Genomic DNA, 12,648 nt, shown 5'->3' on the forward strand with positions numbered 1-12,648 from the left:
ATTAAGAACCAGCGGTCTTAAGACTGCTGCTCCTTAACTTCTCTGCCAACTTTTAGGTGGCAGACTGCAATCATCCAGATCAGATATGATCGGAATGATTGACACCCCCTAGGTTGCCCGATTGCCCGCGAATATACAGGGGGCGGCATTGCACAAGCATTTCACAATGTTTAGCAATGCTTGGCGGACATGATTTTGCTACAGCGAATCATGTCCGCCCGACATTTAATAAATTGCCCCCCATATCTAGCTCAGAAGTTTGCAAGTCCTCAGAACTATATGTATAACATTGTTACAAACATTGTATTGTTTGTATATTTAAACTGATGGGCCAATAGATGACGTTCAGGTCCTTTTTAAACACAGGCCCTAGTAAAGTGAGGCTATGATCTATGATTTTGGCTATGTAAGCAGAAGCTGGTAAGGTTCGGTTAGAAAATGTTGTCCTTTTGTATATTTAAAGGGACATTAAATGCATTTCATGCACCCCCCCCCCTCTAAACATGGGTGCTGCCATTTTGAAACCTAGGTTACACTGCAGGTATCTGAAGGAGAGTTGCCGCACATGTGCAAACAGGTCAGCACTGGAATGGAGTAAAAAGCTAGATTTCAACATTGCAGCACCCATGATCAAAGGAAGGAGGGGAATAACCTCAATACTATGCTTATAAAGTGTATTTAGTGTTTAATGTCCCTAAAGTCAAGAATAAAGTTTGTATTTTTATGTTTAACTCCTCGCATTGTACAGGACTAAAACCCTTACATGCTTAGGTATCTATGCTTTATATTGAAAAGCACATCTCTGCCTACAATGTCTAAACAAAAAAATAAAAAACCCCATCATGACTGTGTATAAACTTATTTATTTTAACATGAAGGAAAACTATTTCTTATTTTAAGAACACATGCTGCATATAAGACACATTTGTCAACCATACCTGCTGGAGAAAGCACCAAGGCTTGTAGAATATCCGATAGAGAGATAATTCCTACAATGCTATCTGCTTCATTTACAACTACCAGTCGGTGCACCTGCAAAAACAAATACATTTCAATGGAGCACATAATCATGAAAATATTAAATTGGCGAGGGACCTTAAAGGGATACTAATTTTTTCTTTCATGTCTCAAATAGAGCGTGCAATTTTAGGCAACTTTCTAATTTACTCCTATTATCAATTTATCTTCGTTCTCTTGGTATCTTTATTTGAAAAAGCTTACGAACCGGCCCATTTTAGGTTCAGCACCTTGGTAGCGCTTGCTGATTGGTGACTACATTTCTCCCATTTTCCGGCTCCCTGTATCATGTGACAGACATCAGCCAATCACAGATTAGTATAAGTATACTCTGTGAGCTTGTGCACATGCTCATAAGGATCTTGTTCCCCAGAAAGCGTGAATATAAAAAGACTGTGCAAACTTTGATAATGGAAGTAAATTTGAAAGTTTCAATACTGCATGTTCTTTCTAAATCATAACATTTTATTTTGACTTGAGTGTCCCTTTAAGCAATCACCTCCTCCAATGACTGTTTACACAGTGCTTCTCATGCTGCACCTAATCTGTGGAACTCCCATCCTCATTGCCTTGGATTCTCCCCCAACAGTTTTCATGTGTATAAATGTTCCTTAAATAACGTTTTCAACAAAAGATACCAAAAGAACAAAGAAAATTTGATAGTTGTTTAAAGGGATACTAAACCCATTATTTTTCTTTCATGATTCAGATAGAGCATACAATTTTAAGCAACTTTCTTATTTATGCCTATTATCAATTTTTCTTCGTTCTCTTGCTATCTTTATTTCAAAAAGCAGAAATCTTTTTGGTCCAGCATCCTGGATAGATACATTTAGCCAGGTGCTGAACCAAAAATGGGCCGACCCCTTAGCTTAGATTCCTGCTTTTTTAAATAAAGATAGCAAGAGAACAAATAAAAATTAATAAGAGGTAAATTAGAAAGTTGCTTAAAATTGCATGCTCTATCAAAATCATGAAAGAAAAAAAAATGGGTTTAGTATCCCTTTAAAATTCATGCTCTATCTGAATCGTGAAAGAAAAATCTTGGGTTTTATATCCCTTTAAAGAGGAGATGTGATAATGGATTTGAGCAAACCAAAAAAACCAAAAAACAAACAAAGCGCTATTATGATGTACTAATACTCTAATAGAACACAGAAATCCAGACTATACTAAAAGTTTATAGAAATCCAGAAAATAATTACTGAAAATGCATTCTAGATCAACAAGAGGGTAGATGGTCATGAAACAATGGGATTTTTATTTGTACGGAAAATAAGAGGTAAATCTACTTGCAGTTCTAAGGTAAGTCGGATAAATGTTCTGCAAGATATTACATCAAGAAAACTGCAGAGGGCATCTTTGTTTCAGCCGTCAGCATATTCTTATTTGTCATTTTTAATAGAATAAGTTAGATTATTAAAGCTCAAGATGGTTCCAAACTGGTCATCACATTGGAAGGTAGAGGGCACGTTTTAGAAAGGAAAATATTACATGTTAACATGTTATAAATAACAAGTCATAATACTATTACATAACAGTATAACAGACTATGAGATTTGACAGAACTAAATTTATCACACCTTTTTTTAAATGGTCTACAAGAAGGAAGGATTTGTAATTTTACAATTATGTCAGGCCCTAAGGTGTTCCTTGCCCGTGCTGAGAAGGATGTTGGTGGTAATGCTAACAGGGCCTTAAGGTGTGCTAAGGTCAGTAACGTGCCTGGAAAAATTGCTGCAAGGTGATCTCTGACGTCTAGGGCAAAAAACAACATTTATGCTTACCTGATTAATTTCTTTCTTTCTGGACATGGAGAGTCCACAACGTCATTCCAATTACTAGTGGGATATTCACTCCTGGCCAGCAGGAAGAGGCAAAGAGCACCCCAGCAGAGCTGTTAAGTGTCAATTTCCTTACCCATAACCCCCAGTCATTCGGTCGAAGGGAAATGGAAAAAGAAAATAACACAAAGGTGTAGAGGTGCCTGAGGTTTAACAAAAAATACTGTCTAAAGGGTGGGGTTGTGGACTCACCATGTCCGGAAACAAAGAAATCTATCAGATAAGCATAAATTTTGTTTTCTTTCCTAAGATATGCAGAGTCCACGACAACATTCCACCACCGCTTGAAGAACCTTTCTCTCAAAAGAAGCCTCAGCCGAGGCAAAAGTATCAAATTTGTAGAATTTGGAAAAAGTATGCAGAGAGGACCATGTTGCTGCCTTGCAAATCTGTTCCACAGAAGCATTATTTTTGAAGGCCCAAGAAGAGGAGACAGCCCTAGTGGAGTGAGCCGTAATTCTCTCAGGAGGCTGCTGTCCAGCAGACTCATAAGCAAAATGAATCATACTTCTCAACCAGAGAGAGAGAAGTAGAAGTGGCCTTCTGACCCTTACGCTTTCCAGAAAAACAAACAAACAAAAGACGTTCCTTATGGGAGGAAGGATTAGGACAAAAAAAAAAAAAGGATCAACAATTTCCTGATTAATATTTCGATCCGACACCACCTTAGAGAGAAACCCCAATTTAGTATGAAGGACCACTTTATCCGCATGAAAAATAAGATACAGGGAATCACACTGCAGAGCCGAGAGTTCAGAAACTCTGCGAGCAGAGGAAATGGCAATAAGGAACAAAACATTCAAAGATAACTTAATATCTAAAGAATGCATTGGCTCAAACGGAGCTTGTTGCAAAACTTTAAGCACAAGATTCAAGGTCCAAGAAAGAGCAACAGGTTTAAACACAGGCCTGATTCTGACCAGGGTCTGACATCCGCCAAACGTTAGTGTAAAAGAATAGACAGCGCAGAAATCTGACCCTTCAGAGAACTGACTGACAAGCCCTTCTCCAGACCCTCCTGGAGAAAAGATACAATCCTAGGAATCCTAACCCTGTTCCAAGAGAATCCTTTCGATTCACACCAATATAGGTATTTGCGCCATACCTTATGGTAAATTTTACGAGTAACTGGTTTGTGAGCCTGAAGCATGGTATCAATGACCGACGCTTCAAACTCCAAGCAGTCAGCTTCAGAAAAACTAGATTTGGATGGAGGAAAGGACCCTGAGTTAGAAGGTCCTTCTTCAGAGGTAACCTCCAAGGTGGAAGAGATGACACCTTCACCAGGTCCGCAAACCAGATCCTGTGAGGCCATGCAGGAGCTATTAGAATTACAGACGCTCTCTCCAGCTTGATACAAGCAATGACTCGTGGAAGAAGAGCAAAAGGAGGAAACAAGTATGCTAGACCGAAATCCCAAGGAACCGCCGGGCGGCCTGAGGATCTCTTGACCTTGAAGTGTACCTTGGAAGCTTGGCATTCTGACGAGATGCCATCAGATCAAACTCCGGCACCCCCCACTTAAGGGTTTACCTGGTGAACACCTCTGGATGGAGAGCCCACTCCCCAGCATGAAAGGTTTGTCTGCTCAGAAAATTTGCCTCCCAGTTGTCCACCCCTGGAATGTGGATGGTAGATAGGAGACGATAGGAGACAATCGAGAGCTTTCCCCACTGAATAATGCGAGTCACCTCCTTCATGGCCAAGGAACTCCAAGTTCCTACCTGGTGGTTGATGTAAGCCACTGAGTTGATGTTGTCCGACTGAAATCGGATAAACCGGGCTAAAGACAATTGAGGCCAAGCTATCAAGGCATTGAAGATCGCTCTCAACTCTAAGATGTTTATGGGGAGAGAGGACTCCTCCCGTGTCCACAGGCCCTGAGCTTTTAACGAATCCCAGACTGATCCCCAGCATAGCAGGCTGGCGTCCGTGGTCACAATCACCCAGGAGGGTCTCCGGAAGCATGTGCCCAGTGACAGATGATCCTGAGAAATCCACCACGAGAGTCTTTTGTTAGAGGATCCAGATCTATCCTCTGAGATTGATCTGAATGGTCTCCGTTCCATTGACTGAGCATGCATAATTGCAGAGGTCTCAGATGGAATCGAGCAAAAGGAATGATGTCCATGGAAACAACCATCAGACCAATTACCTCCATGCATTAAGCCACAGATTAATGAACAGTAGACTGGAGAGATTGACATGAACTGAGAAGTTTGGATTTTCTGACATTGTCTGAAAAATCTTCATGGATAAGGAATCTATGATGGTCCCTAAGGAACAAGGGAACTCTTCTCCGTATTCACTTTCCATCAGTGGGAACGTAGAAAAGACAACAAGATCTCTGTATGAGAGTTTGCTAGTTGAAAAGATGACGCTTGAACCAAGATGTCGTCCAGGTAAGGCGCCACCGCAATTCCCTGAGACCTGGCAACAGCCAAAAGAGTCCCCAGAACCTTTGTGAAAATTCTGGGAGCTGTGGCAAGGCCATACGGAAGAGCAACAAATTGAAATTGCTTGTCTAGAAAAGCGATTCTCAGGAACTGGTGATGATCCCTGTGAATGGGAACATGCAGATACGCGTCCTTCAAATCTATGGTCGTCATGAACTGACCCTCTTGGACCAAAGGAAGAATAGAACGAATGGTCTCCTTCTTGAAGAACAGCACCCTGAGGAATTTGTTGAGACATTTTAGATCTAAAATGGGTCGAAATGTTCCCTCTTTTTTGGGAACCACAAATAGATTTAAATAGAATCCTTGACCCTGTTCCCTTACAGGAACTGGAACAATCACTCCCAGGGAGGAAAGGTCCTGAATGCAGCTTAAGGCCTCTCTCTCTTTTTGTCTGGTCTGCAGATAGCCTTGAGAAGATGAAACTGCCCCTGGGAGGACAAGTCTTGGACCCTATTTTGTAACCCTGAGATACTATGTCCACAGTCCAAGGATCTGGGACATTGCATATCCAAGGTTGACGAAAAAAGGAAAGTCTGCCCCCCACTTGATCCAATACCGGACCGGGGGCAGACCCTTCATGCTGATTTAGCCTCAGATAAAGGCTTCTTTGCTTGCTTCCCCTTATTCCAAGGCTGACTGGGTCTCCAGGAGGACTTGAACTGCTCCGGCTTGTAGGAGGTAGAGGGAGACTTTTGCCCTTTGAAGTTACGAAAGGAACGAAAACTAGAGCTTTGGAGACCCTTAGGTTTATTCTTCTTGTCCTGAGGTAGAAAAGATCCCTTTCAAACTGTAATCTCAGAAAGTATCTCCGCCAGACCAGGACCAAAAATGGTCTTACCCTTATAAGTTAAAGACAGGAGCTTGGACTTGGAAGTAACCTCAGCTGACCAAGATTTTAGCCATAGGGCTCTGTGAGCTAGAACCGCAAAGTTAGACATCTTTGCTCCCAGTCTAACGACTTGCATGTTGGCATCAGAAATAAAGGCATTAGCCAGTTTAAGAGCCATGATCCTATCTTGGATCTCCTCTAAAAAAGTTTCCTCTAAAATCAACTCAGATAAAGCCTCACACCAATAAGATGCTGCACTCACAACCGTAGCAATACTAGCAGCAGGTTGCCATTGTAATCCCTGATGAATATACATTTTCTTTAAATAAGCCTCAAGCTTCTTATCCATGTGATCCTTGAAAAAACAGCTATATTCTATAGGAATCATGGTTCTTTTGGCTAGAGTAGAAATAGCTCCTTCTACCTTAGGCACAGTGTGCCACAAATCCCGAATGGAGTCAGCAACAGGAAACATTTTTTTTATTACGGGAGAGTGATAATTTCCAACATACGGTCTGGAACAGGAAATACCTCCACAGAAGAAGAACATCATACTATTTATTAAGTTTACTAGATTTCTTAGGGTTGACAACGACAGAAGGGTTGGAGTCGTCCAAAGTAGCCAGTACCTCCTTTAGAAGTAATCGAAGGTGTTCAAGCTTAAATCTGAAAATTAACTTCTTCAGAATCAGTCAAAGGATTTAAATTACTGTCAGAGTATGAAATCTCACCCTCAGAGGCTACTGAGGTATCCTCCTCCTCAGACTTATGGGAGAGGTCAACCATCACAGAGAAAGATGGGACAGACACCTTAGTAGCAGAAAAATGAAGTGATTTCCTCTTGCGCTTCCCCGCAACAGGGAAAGCAGATAAAGCTGCAGACACCGCAGAAGATATCTGAGCAGCAAAATCCCCTGGCAAATAAACGCCTCCAGGAGGTTGAGAGGAACAGCAGGGCACTGTATGTGAAACCATTGAGGCTTGGGACGTTTGAAGAGAAAGCTGTGGCATATCCTAAACAGCATTATCCTGAGAGACAATAGGTTCAGAAGGCAGTAATTTATATTTAAACTTTAGGGTCCTAGCTAAACATGAGGAACAAAATTGCATAGGCAAAACAATTTGGGCCTCTAAATACAATAAACATTTATCAAGAGAAACAGACTCCTGTTCAGTGTCCATAGCTGTATTAATACCCAAAAATTAAAGGAATGAAAAATAATCTAAAAATTACTACTTTCACTTTAAGAAGAAAATTATTTCCTCAGAGTGCAAAAGCGCTAAGTATATCAAAAATAATGAAAAAACAAAATGTATGCTTACCTCATAAATGTATTTATTTCTTAACACGGTGAGTCCACGGGATCATAAATTACTGTTGGGAATATCACTCCTGGCCAGCAGGAGGAGGCAAAGAGCACCACAGCAAAGCTGTTAAGTATCACTTCCCTTCCAACAAACCCCAGTCATTCGACCGAAGGAAAAGGAGAGAAAGAAAGCAACACAAGGTGCAGAGGTGCCTGAGGTTTATATAAACAAAACTGTCTGAAACAAACAGGGAGGGCAGTGGACTCACCGTGTCAAGAAATAAATACATTTATCCGGTAAGCATAAATTTTGTTTTCTTTCTTATGACACAGTGAGTCCACGGGATCATCAATTACTGTTGGGAATCAATACCCAAACTAGAGGACACAGATGATTAGGGAGGGCAAGACAGGTAACCTAAACAGAAGGCACCACTGCTTGCAGAACCTCTCCCAAAATAAACCTCAGCCGAGGTAACATTATAAATTTATAGATTTCAGAAAAAGAGTGCAAAGAAGACCAAGTTGCAACCTTATAAAACTGTTCTACAGGGGCCTCATCTTTGAAGGCCCAAGAAGAAGACAACGCCCTAGTGGAGAGAGCTGGAATTCTCTCAGGAGGCTGCTGACCAGCAGTCTCATATGCCCAACGATAATACTTCTCAACCAGAGAAAAAAAGAAGTGACCGTAGCTTTCTGACCCTTACATTTTCCAGAAAGACAAACAAACTTCACCTTCTCCTTGCACCGCAGGCAAAGAGAATGACTGGGGTTTGTGGGAAGGGCAGCGATACTTAACAGCTTTGCTGTGATGCTGTTTGCCGCCTCCTGCTGGCCAGGAGTGATATTCCCCAACAGTAATTGATGATCACGGGTGGACTTACCGTGTCATAAGAAAGAAAAACAAAGTATGCACCTCTACACCTCAGTCAGCCTAAGGTGCCCTACCTGAACCTTCAAAAGGAGTTCAAATGCAGCGGAAGTCACATGACCATCAGAAAGATAGAATGTACAACAGTCTAAAAGTCCGCGTCTCTATAGAAATCCTCAGAGTTAAAAGGAAACGGGGGATGTAAATGTTGATCCAAACATCTGAAAATCCCCAAATAAAAAGCAATATTTCCTCAAACATCTGAAAACGTTAGCTAATAAAATAAAGATATCCTTCAGCCTCAGAGGTACCGTCCCATAAACAATAATGGAAGACATTAATCCCTTAGTCTCCACACATACAATAAGTGCCTGCATACTGCCCCAAAATAAATCCTACCTAAAGGATTAATTATGTCCCAAGAAAATTGTTGCAGAAATAATCTTTCCAAGTGCAAGTCTCCAAGACCTAGAAGACAAAAGCACTTAAATGCAAATCCAGCTTTCGGGCAGAAAGACAGCTCACAAGGTGTGAAAGGACACATACTCTGGCTTTTTATAGCAGGGTAGAAGAATGTTAGAAGTAAAGCAAAGACAACCTCGCCACCTTCTAACTGCTAAAAGCCACTACTACTCTTACTAAAGAGATTGATGTGGACACAGCTAAACCCCAATCCTTGCTTGCAGGGTAAAATACCCATAAAAGGATTAAAAATCTTCAGACACTAACTTCGCACATCCTCCATTGACAGAGGCAAAGAGAATGACTGGGGGTTATGGGTAAGGGAAGTGACACTTAACAGCATTGCTGTGGTGCTCTTTGCCTCCTCCTGCTGGCCAGGAGTGAATATCCCACTAGTAATTAGAATGACGTAGTGGACTCCATTGTCTTAGGAAAGAAATACAGATATTTTCTATAAAACCCTCAGAACTTGCAGTATGCTCGCTCTACTGCAGCTGAACCTTACATCATTAGCGCAACCTTGAATCCATAATAGCCCTACAGTTTCTCTAGGCGCAGTACTGGCCTTAGCGCAGTATAAGGTTTATATTCTGAATAGATGGCAGTACTATTTCCTGCCATGTAGTGCTGCAGATACCTATCCTAGGTATCTCTTCAACAAACAATACAATGGGAACAAAGAAAATTGGACAATTGATTTTCGGGCCTTTAGGCATCCAAGTCCTTACACAACACGCCCCATGGATCAATTGCAAAATCAATTGGCTGGATGAAAGGAAAAAAAAAAAAAGTGTAGATCGTTGCTGATGGGAGGAGGAGCGGTATGAGTAAATCGGAGCGATTAGCTCTAAAACACTTATTTAGAAGCGAAATAAGTCATCATGAATGAAAACATAATTTATGCTTACCTGATAAATTTATTTCTCTTGTAGTGTATCCAGTCCACGGATCATCCATTACTTGTGGGATATTCTCCTTGCAAGAGGATCACCCACAGCAGAGCTGATATATAGCTCCATCCCTAACTGTCATATCCAGTCATTCGACCGAAAACAAACAGAGAAAGGAGAAACCATAGGGTGCAGTGGTGACTGTAGTTTAATTAAAATTTAGACCTGCCTCAAAAGGACAGGGTGGGCCGTGGACTGGATACACTACAAGAGAAATAAATTTATCAGGTAAGCATAAATTATGTTTTCTCTTGTTAAGTGTATCCAGTCCACGGATCATCCATTACTTGTGGGATATCAATACCAAAGCTAAAGTACACGGATGATGGGAGGGACAAGGCAGGATTAAGCGAAAGGAACCACTGCCTGAAGAACCTTTCTCCCAAACACAGCCTCCGAAGAAGCAAAAGTATCAAATTTGTAAAATTTTTAAAAAGTGTGAAGCGAAGACCAAGTTGCAGCCTTGCAAATCTGTTCAACAGAGGCCTCATTTTTGAAGGCCCAGGTGGAAGCCACAGCTCTAGTAGAATGAGCTGTAATCCTTTCAGGGGGCTGCTGTCCAGCAGTCTCATAGGCTAGGCGTATTACGCTCCGAAGCCAAAAGGAAAGAGAGGTTGCCGAAGCTTTTTGACCTCTCCTCTGTCCAGAGTAAACGACAAACAGGGAAGATGTTTGACGAAAATCTTTAGTAGCTTGTAAGTAAAACTTCAAGGCACGGACTACGTCCAGATTATGTAAAAGACGTTCCTTCTTTGAAGAAGGATTAGGGCACAACGATGGAACAACAATCTCTTGATTGATATTCTTGTTAGAAACCACCTTAGGTAAAAACCCAGGTTTGGTACGCAGAACTACCTTATCTGCATGCAAAATCAGATAAGGAGAATCACATTGTAAGGCAGATAGCTCAGAGACTCTCCGAGCCGAGGAAATAGCCATCAAAAACAGAACTTTCCAAGATAAAAGTTTAATATCAATGGAATGAAGGGGTTCAAACGGAACTCCTTGAAGAACCTTAAGAACCAAGTTTAAGCTCCACGGGGGAGCAACAGGTTTAAACACAGGCTTAATTCTAACCAAAGCCTGGCAAAATGCCTGGACGTCTGGAACCTCTGCCAGACGCTTGTGCAAAAGAATAGACAGAGCAGAAATCTGTCCCTTAAAGGAACTAGCTGATAATCCTTTGTCCAAGCCCTCTTGGAGAAAAGACAATATTCTAGGAATCCTAACCTTACTCCATGAGTAATTCTTGGATTCACACCAATAAAGATATTTACTCCATATCTTGTGGTAGATTTTCCTGGTAACAGGCTTTCGTGCCTGTATTAAAGTATCAATGACTGACTCGGAGAAGCCACGCTTTGATAGAATCAAGCGTTCAATCTCCATGCAGTCAGTCTCAGAGAAATTAGATTTGGATGATTGAAAGGACCTAGTATCAGAAGGTCCTGTCTTAGAGGCAGAGTCCATGGTGGAAAGGATGACATGTCCACTAGGTCTGCATACCAAGTCCTGCGTGGCCACGCAGGTGCTATCAGAATCACAGATGCTCTCTCCTGTTTGATTTTGGCAATCAGTCGAGGGAGCAGAGGAAACGGTGGAAACACATAAGCCAGGTTGAAGAACCAAGGCGCTGCTAGAGCATCTATCAGCGTCGCTTCTGGGTCCCTGGACCTGGATCCGTAACAAGGAAGCTTGGCGTTCTGGCGAGACGCCATGAGATCCAACTCTGGTTTGCCCCAACGATGAATCAACTGAGCAAACACCTCCGGATGGAGTTCCCACTCCCCCGGATGGAAAGTCTGACGACTTAGAAAATCCACCTCCCAGTTCTCCATGCCTGGGATATGGATTGCTGACAGGTGGCAAGAGTGGTACTCTGCCCAGCGAATTATTTTTGAGACTTCTAACATCGCTAGGGAACTCCTGGTTCCCCCTTGATGGTTGATGTAAGCCACAGTCGTGATGTTGTCCGACTGAAATCTGATGAACCTCAGAGTTGCTAACTGAGGCCAAGCCAGAAGAGCATTGAATATCGCTCTTAACTCCAGAATATTTATTGGAAGGAGTTTCTCCTCCTGAGTCCACGATCCCTGTGCCTTCAGGGAATTCCAGACAGCACCCCAACCTAGAAGGCTGGCATCTGTTGTTACAATTGTTCAATCTGGCCTGCGAAAGGTCATACCCTTGGACAGGAGTACCCGAGACAACCACCAGAGACGAGAATCTCTGGTCTCTTGATCCAGATTTAGCAGAGGGGACAAATCTGTGTAATCCCCATTCCACTGACTCAGCATGCATAATTGCAGCGGTCTGAGATGAAGGCGCGCAAATGGCACTATGTCCATTGCCGCTACCATTAAGCCGATTACCTCCATACACTGAGCTACTGAAGGGCGCGGAATGGAGTGAAGAACACGGCAAGCATTTAGAAGTTTTGATAACCTGGACTCCGTCAGGTAAATTTTCATTTCTACAGAATCTATAAGAGTCCCTAAGAAGGAGACTCTTTTGAGTGGGGATAGAGAACTCTTTTCCTCGTTCACTTTCCACACGTGCGACCTCAGAAATGCCAGAACTATCTCTGTATGAGACTTGGCAACTTGAAAGCTTGACGCCTGTATCAGGATGTCGTCTAGACACGGAGCCACCGCTATGCCTCGCGGTCTTAAAACCGCCAGAAGTGAGCCCAGAACCTTTGTAAAGATTCTCGGGGCTGTAGCCAACCCGAAGGGAAGAGCTACAAATTGGTAATGCCTGTCTAGAAAGGCAAACCTTAGAAACCGATGATGATCCTTGTGAATCAGTATGTGAAGGTAGGCATCCTTTAAGTCCACTGTGGTCATGTACTGACCTTCATAGATCATGGGTAGGATGGTCCGAATAGTTTCCATTTTGAAAGATGGAAC

The 12,648-nt window shown here is 42.2% G+C and overlaps 1 protein-coding gene across 4 annotated transcripts in view; it reads right to left on the reverse strand.

The window, feature by feature from the left end:
• Positions 1-12,648, reverse strand: part of PRKAG2 (protein kinase AMP-activated non-catalytic subunit gamma 2) — an 889,218-nt gene that overhangs the window by 14,481 nt on the left and 862,089 nt on the right. For all 4 annotated transcript variants that reach the window (XM_053713799.1, XM_053713800.1, XM_053713801.1 and 1 more), the window contains one exon: positions 939-1,032. In XM_053713799.1, coding sequence (XP_053569774.1) covers positions 939-1,032 — 94 coding nt within the window. The remainder of the gene's footprint in view (positions 1-938; positions 1,033-12,648) is intronic.

This window comes from Bombina bombina, chromosome 5 (genome assembly GCF_027579735.1).
Source record: "Bombina bombina isolate aBomBom1 chromosome 5, aBomBom1.pri, whole genome shotgun sequence".
NCBI lineage: Eukaryota > Metazoa > Chordata > Amphibia > Anura > Bombinatoridae > Bombina > Bombina bombina.